The following is a 21936-nucleotide window of genomic DNA, read 5'->3' as shown; positions in this document are numbered from 1 at the left end:
CCATGGAAGTGTTATCTGCCACACCCCCTTTGGATCAGCTGTTGTATTGTTGTTAAACGTGCATGATTTTCTATTTTATCTATAAAATGTATTGCATTAAAACTTCCACTTTACACATTTTGTGATCCACTCCTGTAAATGTAATTTGCCTGACGAGTGAAGGACCATCTAATTTCAAACAAGCGCATTTCCGTCGATGTTCCCTCTCCCCACCTCTTACCCTTTTTCAAAATGAGGCGAGAAAGAACACAGGAATTGAGAAGGCCCTTGACGACTCCTGTTCTTTTCAAAGCCCTTTGGAAGAGGTGAGACCTGGTCGGTTGGTCTGCTCCTGCACATCAAACCGGATTGGGATCATACCTGTTCATGCTTGCTCTTCTGTACACAGGTTATGGACAGTCCTTGGACCCCTAGACACACAAGTTGGATGGTTGTTTGCTGGTCAAGCTGGCTAGAGTCCTGGCCCCAAGTCCAGTGTGTTGTGTCCTCTTTGTAATACCACACTGTTACCCAGACTTTCCCTTTCAGCACGGGTGACCAAGACCAATGGCTACGAATTAAAACCGTATATGAACATAGTTTCTCTAGGCCTGGTTTTAAATGAGGCCCACTCAAGAGTTAATAAATACAAAATGCACGAGACTCCTGTATGAATTCATTGTTCATTCATTCCCTGTTGGGAGGAGTAATGGAACATGAAGGACCATTGAGCACTTTCTCTTAAATTATTTTTAATTTCTTGTGTACACTAAAAGTAAATTTACACACTTAAGTTTGATAAGAACCCGGGCATGCATGTTAACCTTTTTACAGGCTCTTCAAGTTAATCATTTTTTCCATAGGAATTTTCCCCATACATTTTACAGTCCATAGTACACAGTCTAAAGCCACAGTGAACTATGATTACATCCATTTCATCTTTACAATGTGCAAAATCCTCCTGGGAACAGGTTGACAGTGGTAAAACAAATCGCAACAAAACTAAATGGTAGAGAATGACAACAAAATTTTAAAAAGCACTTCATAAAAGTGTAAAACCAGACACGTGGAAGCAGAAATTGGTCCCTTATTCCCTTGTAATGTAGGCCGACCTTCACTCAGACCAGCTATGATACTGATAGTCATTTCAATCTGTCAGTGGCTTAAACCAATAAAACATGATCTCCCCCTTTTTACCACCCGTCCCCAAATCAGGGAAAAAAGTTAAAAGAAATGAACACAAAACAGTTGTCTGTGACATACTGCCATTTTCATGGACTGCACCAATGGGAGGCATAAGAAAAAAAAACAGGCTACGGTTAAATCGCGGACTTAAAGAATGAGCATACATTAACGGCACATTTTTAGCCATGGGTTAAGAAGTCTAGGCCCTATGTAAATTGACAATAAAATAAAACTAAGGCCATTAACACAACAGGGGAAAAAAACATTCAGCTGGATTTTGCAGGCAGTGTGGTTTCAAGTCATATATATTTGTATAGTCATACACTGAGTGAACAAAAACAGGACTACCTGTTCTTTCCATGACAGCTTTCACCTGGTCGGTCTATGATCCCTTATTGATGTCACTTGTTAAATCCACTTCAAATCAGTGTTGATGAAGAAGAGGAGACATGTTAAAGAAGGATTTTTAAGCCTGGAGACAATTGAGACATGGATTGTGTGTGTGTGCCAGCCAACTTGACAACTGTGGGATGCATTGGAGTCAACATGGGCCAGCATCCCTGTGGAACGCTTGACACCTTGTAGAGTTCATGCCCCAACGAATTGAGGCTGTTCTGAGGGCAAAAGGAAGTGCAACTCAATATTAGGAAGGTGTTCCTAATGGTTTGTACACTCTGTGTATATCCCGCCTCCCTTTGAAGAGGTTCAACCAGTGTTTCATTTCCATTCAAAGATGAACATTGACACACGTAAAAGCCACCTTTGAAAAAACAACCCAATTTGTCCCTGATTATGTACACATTCATTCTCCTATTATTAACAAACAACCTCTCTCTAGGACCTTGATCTAGAAGTTAAACTGTTTTAATATGTTCTCTTGTTCTGCTATTGACGAAGCTTCGCTTTTCAGGCTTAGCCTAGTCCAGGTCTGACTAACCATTCTCCATTCACAAGGACAATCGGTAAATGCTTCACTTGATTAAAACTGAAAATAACAAATAAAAGGGAGAAAATGACAAAACAATGAAGGCATGGAAGCAACAATGATAACTTCATGATATAGCGATAGAATGACAGACAGTGATAAGGAGAAGAGAAGGGGGGGATCAGTCAGGTGTGTGGTCAGGGTCAGAGGAGCAGCCCAGGGGAGTCAACGTGGTGGGGAACATCAGCACCTTGGCCTGCATGAAGGACAGGTCTGGTAACCCTGCAATCACCTTCAATGCCTCCTCACTTAGGTTCTCTTCTTTCCGGGGCTTTCTGCAGAATCCGAGAGAAGGAGAGGGACACCATTTTTATTGGAAAACACACAGACATAGGATGCATCCTAAAATAGCACCATATTCCCTTTGGGGTGTGCTATTTTTGACCGAGGGGCATAGGGAATAGGGTGCCATTTGGGACACATACATTCCCTCTTCACTAAATGAATGTGCCACAGTCAGATTCTAATGGGACTTCCCCTCTTAAATCTCTTTCCTCGATTCGTTGTGCCCCCTTTCCTCACATCCTTCTCAACACGCACTGGAGAAGGTCGGAGGGGAGAAAAAGGGACACGAGAAGTCAAGGAAGGAGTCAATTGAGAAAGAGCCAAGATGTAGCAAGCTCTCTCTGGTTGCTACTACAGATGTGTCTGTCTCGCTCCCATATAAACTCACCAAAAAAAGAAACGTCCCTTTTTCAGGACCCTGTCTTTCAAAGATAATTTTTAAAAATCCAAGTAACTTCACAGATCTTCATTGTAAAAGGTTTAAACACTGTTTCCCATGCTTGTTCAATGAAGCATAAACAATTAATGAACATGCACCTGTGGAACGATCGTTAAGACACTAACAGCTTACAGACGGTAAGCAATTTAAGGTCACAGTTATGAAAACTTAGGACACTAAAGAGGCCTATCTACTGACTCTGAAAAACACCAAAAGAAAGATGCCCAGGGTCCCTGCTCATCTGCATAAACATGCCTTAGGCATGCTTCATTGGAGGCATGAGGACTGTAGATGTGGCCAGGGTAATAAATTGCAATGTCCGTACTGTGAGACACCTAAGACAGCGCTACAGGGAGACGGGACAGACAGCTGATCGTCCTCACAGTGGCAGACCATGTGTAACAACACCTACACAGGATCGGTACATCCAAACATCACACCTGCAGGACAGTTATAGGATGGCAACAACTGCCCGAGTTACACCAGGAACACACAATCCCTCCATCAGTGCTCAGACTGTCCGCAATAGGCTGAACTGAGGGCTTGTAGGCCTGTTGTAAGGTAGGTCCTCACCAGACATTACCGGCAACAACGTCGCTTATGGGCACAAACCCACCGTCGCTGGACCAGACAAGACTGGCAAAAAGTGCTCTTCACTGACGAGTCACGGTTTTGTCTCACCAGGGGCGAAGGTCAGATTCGCGTTTATCGTCGAAGGAATGAGCGTTACACTGAGGCCTGTACTCTGGGTCGGGATCAATTTGAAGGTGGAGGGTCCATCATGGTCTGGGGTGGTGTGTCACAGCATCATCGGACTGAGCTTGTTGTCACTGCAAGCAATCTCAACACTGTGTGTTACAGGGAAGACATCCTTCTCCCTCATACTGACATGACCCTCCAGCATGACAATGTCACCAGCCATACTGCTCGTTCTGTGTGTGATTTCCTGCAAGTCAGGAATGTCAGTGTTCTGCCATGGCCAGCGAAGAGCCCGGATCTCAATCCCATTGACCACGCCTTGGACCTGTTGGATCGGAGGGTGAGGCCTTAGGCCATTCCCCCCAGAAATGTCCAGGAACTTGCAGGTGCCTTGGTGGAAAAGTGGGGTAACATCTCACAGCAAGAACTGGCAAATCTGGTGCAGTCCACGAGGAGGAGATGCACTGCAGTACTTAATGCAGCTGGTGGCCACACCAGATACTGACTGTTACTTTTGATTTTGACCCCCCCTCCTTTGTTCAGGGACACATTATTCAATTTCTGTTACTCACACGTCTGTGGAACTTGTTCAGTTTGTGTGTCAGTTTGTTGAATCTTATGTTCATACAAATATTTACACATGTTAAGTTTGCTGAAAATGAACGCAATTGACAGTGAGAGGATGTTTATTTTTTTTGCTGAGTCTACATCCTGTCTGCACGCTGATGTAAGGGGCTCCGACAGAGGCCTTAGAAAATCTGTCTCCATCTAGTGGACCAACTGTTTCAAAGGGTCACCAATAGAATGTGGTTCAAGTCATTCCAGCCATGCATGTCTATAAATACCAGTGTTGTTTGTCTGTTCGCCATTTAACTAAGTAACTTTTGACTTAAAAAGTAATAGCTCTAACTAATGGCAAATATATTGAAGTTATCCTCTTTATAGCATCATTACTTAACCAATTACTGCACATTGATCTGGTACTGGTACTCCCTGTATATAGATCCACATTGATCTGGTACTGGTGCTTTCTGTATATAGCTCCATTCGGGTGTATTTTATTGTGCATTTTATTCCTCGTGTAACTATTTAATATTTTAAAACTCTGCATTGCTGGGAAAGGGTCGTAAGCAAGCATTTCACTGTCGAGTCTACACCAGTTGTATTCGGTACATGTGACAAATAAAACTTGATTTCATGTTTGGGAGTGAGATGTTGGTTAAGTTAGAACTCTGGATTTGTATTGTTTTGCTACTCTCCATCTCCAATGTGTGCAATAGACTCTGGACACATCCCAAATGGCACCTTATTCCCTTTATAGTGTACAACTTTTGGTAAAAGGTAGCGCACTATAAAAGAAATAGGGTGCCATTTGTAATATATGCCATTTAGCAGACGTTTTGATCCAAAGCATACAGGCATGTGCAGATAGCGGTCTACCGGTGCCTGAGCACCTGCCCCCCTTTGCCCTCCCACTCGCCAAGTGCCCTTATATTTTTTTTATAGTTTTTGTCATTGTTGTTCTGAACCCACTGCTCCAGGTCGTCATGACGTCATCAAGTTTGCCACCCCGTTTTAGGACTATCATTTCCTCATCATATTGTACAATATGTGTCTCCACACACCTAGGCCTAAGCTATTGATGGATTTATGACAAGGTCATTTTTATTGATCTCTGATGCTCAGTGTCAAAGTAGCCTGTCACTTCAATAATTTGTGCGCTTGAGTAAAATGTGTAAAATAATAATAATAATCGAGCTAGCTAACTAGCAGATTTACACCAATCATCAACGATCAGCTGATAGCCCACCCTCTTTTCCCGATGTCAATCATGTCTTTCGGAGGCACTGTGATGTAGCTTGCTTACAATTTGTGAAGAGTGAGCGTGTTGCAGAAATAAATAGGCATATGGTAAAATATGTTACAAAAGTGCGCTAGAGGCAGTTAGTCTGTTGTGAATTTCAAGATATGAATTATATTAAGGAAAAAGGAAACCGCACACTGCTCTTGGTAGTATCACCGATATTTAATAAGCTTATGTATCGGCCTCACGGCCTTTGCCAGAGCTTATGAAAGTAGATTATTTTGTTTAAGGGGGGGGGGGGATTTTGAGCACCTTCCCCCTGAAAGGTCTGTGCACGGCCCTGCATGCATACCTTTTTGAGGTAGTCTAGTCTGAGGTGCAGCAATAGACCAACCTGGTTGGTAGAGGTGCTGGTCTGAGGTGCAGTAATAGTCCAACCTGGAGGTGCTGGTCTGAGGTGCAGTAATAGACCAACCTGGAGGTGCTGGTCTGAGGTGCAGTAATAGACCAACCTGGTTGGTAGGTGTGCTGGCCTGAGGTGCAGTAATAGACCAACCTGGTTGGTAGATGTGCTGGTCTGAGGTGCAGTAATAGACCAACCTGGTTGGTAGAGGTGCTGGTCTGAGGTGCAGTAATAGACCAACCTGGTTGGTAGAGGTGCTGGTCTGAGGTGCAGTAATAGACCAACCTGGTAGGTAGAGGTGCTGGTCTGAGGTGCAGTAATAGACCAACCTGGTAGGTAGAGGTGCTGGTCTGAGGTGCAGTAATAGACCAACCTGGTAGAGGTGCTGGTCTAAGGTGCAGTAATAGACCAACCTGGTAGAGGTGCTGGTCTGAGGTGCAGTAATAGACCAACCTGGTTGGTAGATGTGCTGGTCTGAGGTGCAGTAATAGACCAACCTGGTTGGTAGATGTGCTGGTCTGAGGTGCAGTAATAGACCAACCTGGTTGGTAGATGTGCTGGTCTGAGGTGCAGTAATAGACCAACCTGGTTGGTAGATGTGCTGGTCTGAGGTGCAGTAATAGACCAACCTGGTTGGTAGATGTGCTGGTCTGAGGTGCAGTAATAGACCAACCTGGTAGGTAGAGGTGCTGGTCTGAGGTGCAGTAATAGACCAACCTGGTTGGTAGATGTGCTGGTCTGAGGTGCAGTAATAGACCAACCTGGTTGGTAGATGTGCTGGTCTGAGGTGCAGTAATAGACCAACCTGGTTGGTAGATGTGCTGGTCTGAGGTGCAGTAATAGACCAACCTGGTTGGTAGATGTGCTGGTCTGAGGTGCAGTAATAGACCAACCTGGTTGGTAGATGTGCTGGTCTGAGGTGCAGTAATAGACCAACCTGGTTGGTAGATGTGCTGGTCTGAGGTGCAGTAATAGACCAACCTGGTTGGTAGATGTGCTGGTCTGAGGTGCAGTAATAGACCATATATATATAATATAATAAATATATCCCATTTAGCAGACGCTTTTGTCCAAAGCGACTTACAAGTCGGCTGGGGCCACTACTTTTACATATGGGTGGCCCCAGCGGGAATCGAACCCACGACGCTTGGCGTTGCAAGCGCCATGCTCTACCGACTGAGCCACACAGGACCCAGTAATAGACCAACCTGGTTGGTAGATGTGCTGGTCTGAGGTGCAGTAATAGACCAACCTGGTTGGTAGATGTGCTGGTCTGAGGTGCAGTAATAGACCAACCTGGTTGGTAGATGTGCTGGTCTGAGGTGCAGTAATAGACCAACCTGGTAGGTAGAGGTGCTGGTCTCAGGTGCAGTAATAGACCAACCTGGTAGGTAGAGGTGCTGGTCTGACGTGCAGTAATAGACCAACCTGGTAGAGGTGCTGGTCTAAGGTGCAGTAATAGACTAACCTGGTAGAGGTGCTGGTCTGAGGTGCAGTAATAGACCAACCTGGTAGAGGTGCTGGTCTTCTCCATAGTAGACATAAGGCGGGCGAAGGCGTCAGCCACACGGCTCCCAGAGCCACTGGGTTCCAGTTTAGCAGTTGTTAGCTCGTACAGCTCCGGGTCCACACCTAACCACACAAACACACTATAATGGCTGCATCCCAAATGGCAGCCTATCCCCTATATAGTGCACTACTTTGGTCAAAAGTAGTGCACTATATACGGAATAGGGAGCTAGTTGAGACATATACACAGTCTAATATTCCACTCAAAACAAGGGAGGGGGGTGCACTTTATTAAACAGTGTAGCCAATTCCCAAATATTTTGATTCAGTGTTTGATTCAGTTGGTAATATTAACACATAGAAAAAAGAAGAGCTTGATTTAGTGAGGTCAGTATCTAAGCAAATAAATCTAAAAAAAATAGTAGAAGAGAAATCTGTGAGTACGGCAGAGGCTCTTTCACAAGCATCCTTCCTCGATTCCTCGCATCGTCCCTCAGTCCTCTCCTCTTTCCCAAAACTCATTGGAGAAGATCCAAGCTTCCTCCTCTCTGACCTCCCCTGGTGCATTTTGACAGAGAGGTAAGAGGACACGAGGAATCGGGGAAAGAATAAGGACTTATCCAAAATGGACTCCTAGACCTCTACACCTTGTGTACCTGTGAAGACCTAAGAGGATTCAATGGGTGTAAGCCATATAATGATAGTAGATCCACCTTGCCTTATGATTAGATAGCTGGAATTATCACTGTATTGTTTACCCCGATCCAATCCTCTCTGGTCTCTGAATAGGGTGTACGGTCAATTTGGGATTCAGACAAATGTATGAAAGAGTCTGGCAGTCAGGGGGTTGGAGTTTCCTGTGCTGACCTGGGATGGAGGTGGAGCTGCTTGGGCCAGAGTCCTCCACGGGCCCAAAGAAATCGAGGTTGAGCAGAGACGAGCCTCCGCTCGCTTGACATTCAACATAGCAAACAGGCAGACCGAGGCAGCAGTGGGTTATAACACAGAAGAAGTAGTCAGGAAAGAGACGCACTTAGAAGACATGCAGCTGAGCTGGTCATTATTATTAGTTACAAAGAAAGAGCACGAGTCATGTTCAGTGGGAAAGAAATGTTTGAAGACATTTTGCAACTGAAAATTATGCTTAAGTCCAGGAATTTCTTAAATCCAGGTACTCCCTCCATTTTATTCCGTTTGATGCCTAATGAACATGACCCAGGGCAAGCTAACTGACGTAGCTGTGTTAATGAGAAAATATTGTGAGATTCTATCTACCGGTTAATGAAAAATCTGTGTTGACATTTTGAAGCATGAACGGCCATCATGGCTTTGTAGCATGAACCGTGCAGATCATTTAGCTAAATTTCAAAATAATTTGATTTGTTGCTAACAACAAAAGGCATAAGGAGAAGATTTGATGAGATAAATAAGTTATGAGTCTGGATATGACAAGTGAAATCAGAAATGGTCCAATACACAAAATCATAGAGAATGTAATCTTATACTATAGTCCTCACAGCAAAATCCACGTAACTCTGTAACATGTAAAACTGTAACATCAACCATGACCAATGGTTGATGAAGTAAACATCAGACGATGTTGTTCCATGGAAGTTAACGGAAGACAACAGGCAAAAACAGGTCTAGGCCGGCTTGTGTGTTTGGACAAAACAGTTTGAGTGGTGGAAAAAAGGAATAGGTTAGCTCTGGAAAGAGACAATGGTTCAATAACTCAGCAGGTGGTTTGGGGGAGGGACCTACCGTCCAGGGGGTTAGTAAGGCCACTGCTGCTCCAGTCAAACTGGACGGGCGGGAGCGCTTCCTGGTGAGGAGAGGGAACAAACCAGCTCAGAAGAAGGTGGAGACACTCAGTAAAAGCGAACAGATTTGTCAACAGGTGATTCGCCTATGCAGATTTTCAGGAAGCCGGCTAACGGACTGCTTCTACCAAAGGAGGTTGGTGGCACCTTAATTGGGGAGGACGGGCTCGCGGAATCAGTGGAATGGAATCAAATACATCAAACACTTGGTTTGATGCCATTCCATTCACTCCGTACAAGTCATTAATATGAGCCGTCCTCCCCTGGCTTCTACCTTTACAACAACTCAGCAGTCTAAGGTCGAGTTCCTACCAGACTAAATTGCAGACCGATGCCATATTTTACAACGTTATATTGTTATAGCAATCCGTCAGTCGATGACACAGTCGAAGATGTGGCACCCAACCATTGGATGATGCATGCAATGTCTGAGCAGGGGAACGCGACCCATATGATGCCCAGCTGCACAGTCGATGACGTGGCACGCTACCATGGGTGGATGCAATGCCTGCGCATGTTGTGGGGCAGGAACTCAACTTTTGTATAAATTGCTTGAAAAGCACCTCAGGTTCTACATTAGACCAATTACCGTAGAACACATATATAAAACACACTCTCTATTCATTGTATACAGTTGTGACAATTGGCCTTACAGCCAATACAGCAGTGGAGGCTGGTGGGAGGAGCTATAGGAGGACGGGCTCATTGTAAAGGCTGGAATGGAATAAAGGGAACAGAGTCAAACATGTGGATCCATATGTTTCGACACGGTTCCATTTATGCCATTGCAGTCAATACATTGAGCCCGTCCTCCTATAGCTCCCCCCACCAGCCTCCTCTGCAATACAGTATATACCACCAGGGTTCTCTAACCCTGTTGATGGAGAGCAACACTCAACACAACAGGTTTTCGCCCCAACCCCAGTTTGTAACGAACCTGGTTCTGCTGATCAACCAGCTAATTATTAGAATCGGATGTGCTATAATAGGGTTGGAATGAAAGCCTACAGGATGATAGCTCTCCAGGATCAGGGTTGGAGAGCCCTGGTATATACTCATATACTACTGATGAGAAGAAATGCATCTAAATAAAGGCCTGAAAAAACACAAAACATCAAAATTCCAAACATTGTACCCCAAAAGGACCACACTGATTCAATGTAGGAGTCCAACCTGGGCTGTGTCTGGTGGACTAGTGCTTATGATCTCTGCCAGGGCCACTGGAGGTGCTTGTTGTGCTATGGACGTGATCATCTCTGCCGCTGATATGGGTTTTACTGGCTCTTTGGTGGGTTCCAGCATGCCCTAGGTAACAGAGAGGCAGGGTTACATCCTAAACGTACTAAATACTGGTATGTGTATTGGGTTGAAATATTCTGTTTAAAACCTGGGAATTTGGGAAGGTTCCCGGAAAGTTGAAACCATATATTTGTAGGATATGCCAGTGAAAAAACATTTTAGAATCCTTGGGTTAATTTGTCTCTTGGTCCGTTTCTACAAGAGGGGCAAAAACAATTGAGGGAGCGAATAGGTGGTTTGAAGGGGGAGATGAATACATCCTTGCAGCGCATAGTTAACTCACCAGGCTGGCAGCATACATGGGAACTATTACTGGCTGCTTCTTCTGACCTGTGAACAGCTGTGGGGAAACACAGAGCACATTTCACAATCATTCGTCTGCTCTCTGCTACAAAGTCTTACAAACAGCCTTTTTCATTTGACAAGAGAAGTCAAAACATTCTAGCAATACAATCATGGTTCGTGTTTTCTTCACAGAGCCATTAATAAAAAAAGGGCAAAGGTCACAGAAAGGGGGAGAGTGGCATGTCCCAAATGGCACCCTATTCCCTATATTGTGCACTACTTTTGACCAGAGCCCTATGAGTTACAGCAGGAAGGTGCCATTTGAGATACAGACAATGTGATGACTGCTGACTGGCGGCAGAACTCACAATGTTCCTAATGTCGATGCCCAGGGAGCAGAGTAGTGTCTTGTTGCTGTGCGAGCCTCCCCACTGGTGCCGCAGGCCAAACGCCTCATGGATGTCCAGCAGTTGCCTCCACAACACGTCCCCCACGGCCCTGTAGCAACAGACGATGATGACAAAGCAGGAATGTAATTTTATTTTAATTTTAAATACGTCATGGTAATACGCAAAAATTCTTGACCGCATAGTATACAGACACAATAACAGTATATTTGTGTTGTATAAAAAAATTAGAACAGACCTGGTGAGTCTTTCTGTGTATTGATGAGATTGTGTGTAGTTATGGGATATTAGGGTCGGGACGACACTAGTGTCCTGATACCCGTTAGTATCGTGGCAAGGAAACAAAACACGAAGCTGTTTAATTTCTTTAGGAAAACAGCCCTAATGTTGAAAACAAACGTAATTACGTTGTCATCCAGAGTCACATTTGTTTATTTTCAAAGTTATAGCGCACAATATTTTACATACAGCAGGTTTGGCCTGCTTCGTGTTTTAATTTTTGCCATGGAAAAAAATACTGCAATACTGGTACCGTCCCAGCCCTCATTAAAAAGGGGGGTATTTCTCTCACCCATTGTCTGGCACACCGCTCTTCATTTCATGCTCTTCCTGCTGTAACCTCGCAGGAGGCTCCAGCAGGGTTTTGAGAGGGACCACCTTCACCCCCACCTGCGGGGCAGGTGCGTCGGGGAACATTTCCTGAAAAAGCTTCTCAAGCCGACTGCAAAGCGCCGCCTGATATAACAAACACATGATAACAACCAACGTTGTTGAATAAGAGACTGGCTCAGTGACATAACAAACACGTTATAACAGTCAATGTTGCTGAATAAGATACGGGTTGAATAAGTCTTCTGTTACCACGTTTGGCAGCTAGCCTCATTGCTGTACAGGAGATGCACAATACAATAGACAGACAACATAAATTCATATTTGAGCTTCGATGGACAATAAAGCTGCATTCTATTATGTTCAACAATGACTAACACTGACGTGATTCAATCAACACATTTCAAATCTTGAATAAGTTGTCGTGCTTGACTCCACTAGCAAGGACAAGGAGGGGCATTGTTAAATGGTATGTACTTGAAAAGGTGGAACTCCCTGTCTGGTCACATTCCTAAGGGAGGACACGTGTACGGCTCTCTACCACTCTAGTGATAAACGTCACAAGAGCTTCAGAATTCCCCTAAGAGTGTCACTGAGCATACTTTTCCTGGATAGTGCAATACAACAACATTCAATAGGGCGCCTTCGATTACAGTAAGATGGGTTTTTAAACACCACTACCTTCCTGTCAAGTATGCTACATTTCTGAATGCTACAGAGGTGGTTCAGAGTTATCTTGCCTGAGACTTGACAACTTGTATTGGCTCCCTGAGCCTTTAGCTCAGAGGCGTAATATGTTATTGTGGTGCGCGGGAGAACAGAGTTCAAACCCTGAGTGGCCAAACTCGCACAGAAAAACTTACAGATTGACTGTCTCTTCTACTGATCTGATGGCTGCTGGATGGACGGGCTGCTACAGGCTCACTCTCCTGCCACTTGTCTTCACCCGTTTCCAAAGGAGCAGTGGTGGTCGGCTCCTCTCCAAATGCAGCCCAGGAATCGCCCTCCTCTTGACCCTGTTCAGGCTCATCAAAGGCATTCCAACCAGCATCTGCATCAGGGTCCGCACCAACAGGAGCCGAGCTAAAGTCGGCAAAACTGTCGCTGCTGGGAAAATCTGCAAACTTCCCCCCATCTTCGTTCTCAATTGCCTTCCCACCACCAGTGTGGCTGTTGGGGGCGTCAAAATCACCAAAGTTTTTGTCATTGTCCACTAGTTCCTGTGTGAGAGGTGCAGGTTGTTCCTCTAGTTGCAACTCTGGCTGGTCAAATTCAGCAAAGCACTGTCCGCTAAAAGAGCCCACGTCCCCAAAGTCTCCAAAGTCACCAAAGTCTTCACCGTCGCCGTCCTCCAGCAACTGGCTGTGGTCAGCAGGCTTGGCCGTCTCCTCTTGGAGCGGCGGCGTGGGCACCGAGCCCGTCGTGCTGATGTCGCCGTACTCCTCAAGGGCATCCGTGGACAGAGGTCGGCCGAAAGACGTTTCAGTTTCTGTTTCGTTTCCGGACCCCGGCTTCTCGTCTGCTTGCTCGCCATTCCCATCTTCATCGTCTATATTGGGGAAAACCCGGTTTTCACTGACACCTGCCTTCTCTTCTTCCGCTTCCAACTGCTCCAAAACTACACCATTCTGGGTGACCAGTTTGTCAACATAAAGTGCCTTAGAGGCAGAGTCCTCGCCACAAACCATCTCTTGGGTAGAATCCTCACTAATAACCACCTCAGTAGCAGAGTGCTTGTGTGCAAAGTCCGGCTCTACGTTCCTTTGTTCAGAGTTAGCAGTGTCTCTTTGAAAGCCCCCGTCCCCGTTGCTCAAGCCTTCGCCAGTGTCTCGAGCCTCAGCAGGGTGCGATAGAGAATCAGAGCCAGCGATGTCGTTGGATCCAGTTATAATGTGAGTGTCCCTGACAATGTCCCCTGAGCTGATTCCCTGTTCTACATTAGAGTGCACCTGCTGCCTCTGTTGCTGGCAGGCGTCCTCTGCCAGCCGTTCGTCCCTGTTGCGATTGTCCAAGTTCTCGCTGGTGCGGTTTGTCACCTTGCTGGAGAGTCCTTGAACGTCTGCGTTTGAAAAGGCAGAGAAATCCGCAAAGTCGTCCTCGGGGCTCCTGGGAGGGCAGTCGTCTGCACACTCTGCGGTGGTTCCTTTCTTTTTAGAGTGGATCGAATTCTGCAAAGATGTGCTTCCCTCGATTTCAAAAGTAGCAAAGCCGTTGGTCAGAACTTCCGGGACCCCACCATTGCAATCGACAGGCTTGTCTATGTTGTCAGTCTGACTCCTCCCAGATATGTCCAGGGAGGTAGAATGATTATTGGCTCGAGTGTGGTCGGCAAGCTTTTTTAACTCCTCCACATTCACAGTTCTCTCTGAAGGACAGTCGTACTGGCAGCCTCCCGGCATGACACCATTTGATTTGGAATTGGAGCGCTTGACCACAGGACCCCTTCCCACGGGACCTGAGCTGAGTTTTGACAACCCAACCACCCCTCCATTGTTGAGGAGTTCCGGTGGTGAGGTGGCGGCCAAGGCTGCGGTCTGGTTGAAGGTTGCTGGGGTGTCAAACTCAGTGAAGCTGGCGCTGGTCGGAACTCCAGAGAAGCCCCCAAAGTCCCCAAACTCGTCGTCCTCTTCCTCAGCTCCGTCCTCCATTGGGGGTGGGGAGGAGGAGTACATGCGGATCACGTCCGGCTCCATGGTCCTAAAGCAGTCACACTACGCCTTGAGGTTACACCTAGAGGGGAAGACACTAGTCATTGTGACTGAAACAATAAAGTGCACATAAATGCAAGCAATTTCATTTCTCTCTCTTAAAACTGATTTTTGAAGGTTAAAATGTCTGAATATACAAAACGACAACGTGTTAGCCTACAGACCTAGAAGTGGTCGCTGATGGAGTCTAGGATCTAGGCTGTTTTCTTTGCACGGTGTGTTGCTTCAGCCTTAACGTAAATTAAATTACCAAAAGCTCTCCAGGCTAAGAGTGGACAGATTGTTTTCAAATTGACAGTAATTAAGTGATAATAGCGAAGTGGCGTTGTCATGTAGAAAAGGCCCGAAAGGAAATGTTGAGCGCTCATTTCTTGTGACCTTTATTTTATTTAACCAGGTAGGCAAGTTGAGAACAAGTTCTCATTTACAATTGCGACCTGGACCTACCTAAATAGTAGCAAATGAGAACTGAAAATGAGCTACAATTTCTTTTATCAGTACAAATATTTTGTGTGTTTATCCTACTGGCCTAATTACTTCAACCAATGGACTTTGTACCCAATTTGTGTTTGCATTGACCTAAGGCTTGTGTGCATGTAGTATTTGTATATTGACATAGGCCTGTCAAGATATGTAGAATGCTTCCTTTTTAAATATTAGACTTAGAGCATAGGCCTAGGCGTTTTGTGCCTCCAGGTGTGATCCATTTCCTTGTCCAGGTGTGATCCATTTCCTTGACAATTTCGAATTCATCACTAAACCAGACATAGGGCACAGAAAAAGAATAACTATTGATGTTCCTTTTGGATGCTCAAGGCTAAACTTGCACAATGCACTCTTAAGCCTAAATTGTGCTTTACTCGCATCCAGACTAGAGCGCTGAAAGTACAGTTCTGAGTCAAAACTGGACACAAATGTTTTAGAACAGAGAATTCATACCCATGAAGCCTTGACTAGATATCTTAGGCCTAGTAAGCCTTGACATGGAACCTTGGAAAGCATTTAAAACATTGTTAAAACTCTAGGCTACTTGAAGTGGCTTCTGATACTGTGTAAGAAAGCAAGATGGCATTAAAGACAAATAATCTGATGATAGCTATTGTATTGCTATTCACAACAAATAGCACTGCCTATTGTTTTATTATGGACACTATGATTGCATGATATGGTATGCGTCATGAATGATTACAATACAACATATTATAATGCAACATGAATCTGTTTATAATACAACATTGTTAACTAATTAAAACATCAGAAACAGGTGTCCTCCAACACCCTGTCTTGTCCAGCTAGTTAGCTATTCGTTCACCAAATTAGACTGTCTGTCAACAAGACTAAAACTGACAGGTGATGACAGACCACTACCTAGAAACCTCCGGGTAAACAAAAAGAACACGCAACCCTCCCTGTGATAATTTGTTTCCTACTATATACTTAACCCACAACCTAGCTATTTAGCTCAATTTTAGCCGAGCAAAGATTGGTTAGGTAGCTACAGTAGCTGACAACTGGAAGCAAATTAGTTGCTAGCCAAATAGCTAACGTTAACCAGATAGTTAACTAACTAACGTTAGCTGAATAAATCACTTTGATTATGCTAACTAACAGTTAAATTACCATAACGTTAAGTGCCAGCCAGTCTTCGAATGGAAAACAGGCCATGGCTGGCATACACCTTACTCTCCATCAGATGGGGAAGGCAAGGGGGATAGCTAGCTAGCTGGCTAGATACGTAGCCAGTGTAGCTAGCTACCACTAGCCAGCACAAATGTCGTAGCTAGCAAGCTAATAACAACTTGGCAGTCTATGCGAATAGGATAGCAAATTAGCAGTAGGCTAAAATATTATGAAAATATTTTTCTACATTGATTCGAAATCGAGGGCAGAAGTGACAAAGTAGGTAGGTCGGTCGTTTTGATGTTCGCTAGCTAGTTTGCTAATACACAGGCATTTGTAGCTAACTGTTAGCTAGCTATCAAGTTGTTCTCCCATCTCTTGCTAGCTTGCTTGCCTAAGCTAGTCTCATCGTATCCGGGTAGGTTGGCAGTGTACCAATAAACGTTTCGGCATACCTTAATATCTTGACCATTCATTCCCATGGTTCAGATGAAGTGGACACTTTTCAGACTTAAAACAAGACAGCAAGGTGGTTTCGTTCTGACTGAGACAACTACTAGCTAAGGTTGAGTCAGCTGGTTATGAAGATGATCCTACTTTGGCCCCTTCGCTCTCCGAATATTACCCAGCATGCAACAAGACCTTTTGCTTTTCCTCTACTTTGGAAGCAGAGCATACTGGAGCGCATAGACGAGTGGAGAATAATCTGCATCCAAAATCCATCTGCACTAGCAGTAGTAATACTTAGTAGTACCCAATTGTCACACTTGAGTTAAGGTAAAGTTACCTTAATAGAAAATGACTCAACTAAATTGGGGGCTTCTTTTAGGTCTCCCATTCAAGCATCTGGTCAACTGAGCAACAAAAAGATACTGTACTGCATTCCTTTCTTTAGGCCTATAATAGTCCTCAGTCATTTCAATTTGAAACAATCCACAATCCACATTTCCAAAATTAACAGATTAATTTATGACACATTCAAATATTTTAATTGAAAATGAATAGGCCACTGAGAGAGCTTCTCAACATACACAGACATTGTCAAGCATCAAGGCGAGGGAATAGAAAATCACCATTCTACTCTTTAATAATAACCTGTGCCCCTGCAATATAATCTACTGGCATAGTTCATGAAATTATTGTAATATGCCATGATACAAAAGAAACGTAATTTAATTATTGAAGAACTGAAAGGTCAACGTGTAAGCATAATACCCCACAGAATTATTAATTACTTCATAATCATTCAATTATTAAGTTCCAATTACACTTAAATATTATATCATACTGAAATATGTAGTAAATTGTAGTTATAAGTTAATCAATATTAGTTAATCAATATAATCAAAATGTTAAAAAATAAAGGACACACTATGTCCTTTATTTAAATGTCATTTTCATCCTCATGTTCAGAGCAGTATGTGTGCGTATGTAATTCCTCCTGAGAGCTTTCATTAACACCAAACAATGTATTGCTCAAGATCTCTGATCTTTTAAAGTTTTCTTTTTACCCTGGAAGCTTTTTTATTTCATGACCATCTCAAACCAACAGCACTCAATACCATGAAACAAAAAAATAAATCACGACTAACAGAAATAGGTAGGCTAGAACATTGCTTTGCAATCGATTTTGTCAGCTGAGGCTCAAAGAGGCTAAGACATTGCTTTCAAGTCGATGTCCACATTGTTGCTAAGGGTGAGGATTGTGGGAGGCAAGGTTCCATCACCACTTCTGTAAGGTGCATCCGACACAGTCCTTCATCCCTCTATCCGAGTTTGGTAATGGTTAAACTACCATTAATCCTTAATGTGTCAATGTCCAGTAAGGATTGCACCCGGTGGTAAAAATCAAAGATCTGGTGTCCATCCACAAATACACGGAAACGCAGTAGTTCACAATGGATCTCGATCTGGGGAAGAAACAACGAGGGGAGGAAGTTCAGCCATATTGTTGTATTGTGAGTCTTACATCATGTGTTACCTTCTTGAACCTGAATGACACCTGACACTTTATTTCAGTGTTCTCAAAATGTGCTTAATCGTATGAAACAATATTAAATGTTTCTGTTTATTCAAATGTAAACCTAACCCTATGCTATAACCACACTATAACCTATATTATAATCATAACCCTACGCTATAAATTGCAGGATTCAATGACACTATCAAAGGGTGGAATAGAAAGATGAGCCACTGAGAAGAAATGAAGATCCTCCCCATACCCGGAAAGGTTGGTCCTCGATGAAGGGGTAGTAGGGGATGAGCTTCTCAGCGTCACCCCAGGTGCCCGAAACACAGGCCTTACGTAGGAACTTGAGGTCCTCGAACTTGGCACAGAGCTCCAATACCACGTTAGTGGGAGGAGCCTCATCCACTGTGCCACACCCACAGGCCAGACTGATGTCAAAGCTGGGTAGCCACAAAGACCAAAAAAGGTAAGAGTGTTAGAAAAGGTAGTCTAAGTCTGTTATGCATTTGAGTTGAGTTGAGTTATTTTTATTTTTACAGGGACAGTGCACATTAATCAACGTTTCAGTAAAAGTGCCGGTTTTAGCCAGCCGGCTAATTTTCAACCGCAGTCCCTGGGCAGGTTATTAAAAACAATTACAATATAAACAATAGCAACATAGAACAAGCAAGACATAGCAACGTAGGACAAGCAAGACATAGCATACAGACAGAGCAACATAGAGCAAAAAGCAGCAAGACAAAATTCATAAAAGCAACAAAGTGTTTCCACACCTCACAAGCTACAGACAACAGACAACATGGAAAGCGGCAACACACAGCTAGGGACCATGTTCACAAATCTGATTGACCTTTAGCCATGTCTTCAAGCATTTTGTGAAAGTGTGATATGTGGTGCAGTTATGTGTGTCTGATGGCAGTGTATTCCAGACATGGGAAGCTCTCACAGAGAATGCAGATTTACTAAAGGTGCTTTTCCTTAGGGGAACTATACAGTCACCTCTCATGGCAGACCTTGTGGATCTGCTGCCATATGTCTGGGTTTTCTGTTTAACAAATATATTGAGTGGAGGGGGAGCCAGGCCATTAAGGATCTTGAATACAAGACATGCGTCAGTGTATTGCACAAGATTTTCCCAACTCAAGAGCTCATGCTTTCTAAGGATGTGACAATGATGATGGCTATTGGGCTTCCTATCAAGCACTTTGAGAGCCTGTTTGTAGACAGACTGAATAGGTTTTAATGTTGTACAGCAAGCTTGGGCCCAACTAGTCAAGCAGTATGTTAAGTGGGGAGTATCATAGAGTTGAAGTACAGTTTTGCTACCTCTGTAGTCAAACAATTTCGTATAAGTCGGAAATTAGCTAGGTTGAATTTAGTTATTTGAATTACCTTTTTCACATGCTTTTTAAAAGAGAGGTTGGAATCAAGTATGATGCCAAGGTACTTAAAATCGGATACCACCTGGAGCTTCTCCCCTGACACATAGACATCTGGCTCAGTAGCATCTGTTGCCCTCTTTGTGAAGAACATGCAAACAGTTTTTTTCACATTGAGATGCAAACACGAGTCACTGAGCCACTTTGTAACCTGGACCATTACAGTAGTGAGTTCTTGTGCAGCTTGTTGTTTGCTCTTTGCATGCACATATATCACTGTATCATCTGCATACATTTGAACTTCAGACCCAGTACAGACAGAAGGCAGATCATTAATGTACAGGCTGAACAGGAGGGGCCCCAGTATTGACCCTTGGGGCACACCGACATCATAGCTACGATAGGGCGACAGCTCATTGCTCACTCTGACACACTGAGTTCTGCCTTCAAGGTATGATTTCATCCATCTCAAGGCATCAGGGGAAAAGTTGAACTTTGACAATTTTGTGATGAGAATCTCATGGTTAACAGTATCAAAAGCCTTCCTTAGGTCCAGAAACACAGCCTCAACAGCACCCCCTTTGTCCATCTTGGACTTCACATTTTCCAGAAGAAAGCAGTTGGCCGTTTCTGTGGAGTGTTTCGCTCTGAAGCCAAACTGCATGGAGTGTAATGTGAAGGGGCTGTTGTTGAGGTGGGCAATCAGTTGTTCTGTTTTGTGTTTCATTGTTTACATATACAATACTTACTGACCTTGTACAAAGTGGATTACAATCCTGACATTTAGACTTCATCCTCCCAACTTCGGTGGCATTTTCCCAATCCACATGGCAATAGAATTCCAATACAACTTAGAGCAGGTTTTTTCTAAGGTACTGTATAGAAGCCACATCAAGATACTCTCACACTACATATTATTTGTAGCTGAGCTAACTGGTATTTGATAAAGGATAGTCGTGCTCGACGTCCCAAATGGAAACCTTTCCCCTTTATAGTGCACAACTTTTGATCAGGGCTCTGGTCAAAAGTAGTGCACTGTATAGGGAAAAAGTTGCCATTTGGTATGCAGGCATGATGTGGGTGTGTCCAATGTACCTGTCAGGCTCAGGATTCACTATCCCCATCACAATGATCTTCTTTCCAGGCCTCATCCCACCTGTGATATGACCACTGAACGGAACTGACTGAGAACAAAGTACCATACATTTTCCTCACACATCCAGAAGTCATGTTAAACTTACCCTCATGTACTCAAAACACTTTCTTCAGAATAGGGTTCATATTGGTATGTTCATTGAAATAACATAATGCTTACCAGTCTTTGCACAACCTCTTGGTCAAGGGAGATTGGACTGCATTTATTTCAGATTTGTTTCATAGCCTAGATTGGTATGAAAACACCTATTGCCTTGTTGAAATTAATAAAGGCGCCTTAAAATTGATGCTGCTGCATGATGTCGACATCAGTGTGTGTGTGGCTCGTATGATCAGCACGTGCTGAAAAATTACAACAGATGGAGGTAAACTCGAGTCTTCATTCCATTGAGAATTAGGTATAAAGTAGCCAATTAGTAGCACTTGAGCGGCTTTAAATCCAGTCAACGTAGCCTACCTTGTTGAGGAATTTTGATATTCTATTATATTGAAATTAATCTATTCAAATTTCCCAAAGGTCTGTATCTATTAGGCCTGGGCTATGTTACACAGACTTGTGAATAAATTCAAACATATTTATCATATTCACTTACCAGTTCCGCCATCTTGACCAAATTGAGAAAAAAAAAATATCAGCTGAGCTGAAAGGTGCTCTGTCTGTCGCACCAACGTAATATGCACAGCAGAAGTGACCTGACAGGTAGACTAGAGCAGCGACGGTGAAGTTGGGATTTGCTCAAAAATGTATGCATGCGGTTATTGCGAACGGCGACGTCCTATCTTGCGTCTTGCTTAGTTTCTGACCTGAAAGCTGCTGACGAAATCACAACCTAATCCGTTTAATCCTTGTTTTCTATAATCAGATAGCTTTGTTTTCTCTTTTCTGTCCTCCAGCTCTCTTTCAATTATAGTGGGATAGAATGAGGCAGTGCCCTTTTAAAGTTACAAAGTAAACAACAAACAATTTATGATGTAGGCTACAAAATATTTATTTCAAAATGCGTTCAGTTATGTCTACCTTACATTTATTATGCCTTGTTATATATATATATTTTTTTTGGTTTAAACAAAAGTATGAATAACACTTTTTATGCAGTGGACAGAAATGGATAAAAAACAACGTATTGTAAAAATGGACTTAGAAATCCGTCTAGGACCACAATGAAATATAATAAAGAAAAAAATATGTATTTTCTAACAGTCGATAAAACCGAGAGAGGCTTCTGTGCCAGCTGTCCCTGGATAGCAACTGGAAGTTAGGCCACACCCTGGTTCCTATCCTGGCTCTTCTGGCACCTGATCTACTCCTCTTCCATCTCATAGTCCCCCACGGGGAGAGACAGTGTTCTGGCTCATGGGCGAGATGGAGGGCAAAAACATATTTCCATAACCGGCTC

The 21936-nt window shown here is 43.7% G+C and overlaps 2 protein-coding genes across 3 annotated transcripts; both read right to left on the bottom strand.

Annotated features, from left to right (window-relative positions):
• Window positions 1-711: 711 nt before the first annotated feature.
• Window positions 712-16653, bottom strand: LOC135539381 (aftiphilin-like). Of its 2 annotated transcripts, XM_064965230.1 has the most exons (10): window positions 16492-16653; window positions 12572-14438; window positions 11671-11834; window positions 11061-11190; window positions 10691-10747; window positions 10282-10413; window positions 9050-9110; window positions 8156-8239; window positions 7288-7411; window positions 712-2424 (listed from the first exon to the last, which is right to left on the bottom strand). In XM_064965230.1, the coding sequence occupies exons 2-10, from the start codon at window positions 14399-14401 to the stop codon at window positions 2271-2273; spliced, it is 2736 nt and encodes a 911-aa protein (XP_064821302.1). In that variant the 5' UTR covers window positions 14402-14438; window positions 16492-16653; the 3' UTR covers window positions 712-2270. The 2 variants fall into 2 exon arrangements, with proteins under 2 accessions (XP_064821302.1, XP_064821303.1); XM_064965231.1 differs by lacking the exon at window positions 8156-8239.
• Window positions 16654-17642: 989 nt separating this feature from the next.
• lgalsla (lectin, galactoside-binding-like a) lies at window positions 17643-21144 on the bottom strand. The gene is made up of 4 exons (XM_064957873.1): window positions 21133-21144; window positions 20480-20568; window positions 18259-18445; window positions 17643-17946 (listed from the first exon to the last, which is right to left on the bottom strand). The coding sequence occupies exons 1-4, from the start codon at window positions 21142-21144 to the stop codon at window positions 17803-17805; spliced, it is 432 nt and encodes a 143-aa protein (XP_064813945.1). The 3' UTR covers window positions 17643-17802.
• Window positions 21145-21936: the final 792 nt, after the last annotated feature.

This window comes from Oncorhynchus masou, chromosome 5 (assembly GCF_036934945.1).
Source record: "Oncorhynchus masou masou isolate Uvic2021 chromosome 5, UVic_Omas_1.1, whole genome shotgun sequence".
NCBI classification, from domain to species: domain Eukaryota; kingdom Metazoa; phylum Chordata; class Actinopteri; order Salmoniformes; family Salmonidae; genus Oncorhynchus; species Oncorhynchus masou.
This window is presented reverse-complemented; position numbering and strand designations above follow the sequence as displayed.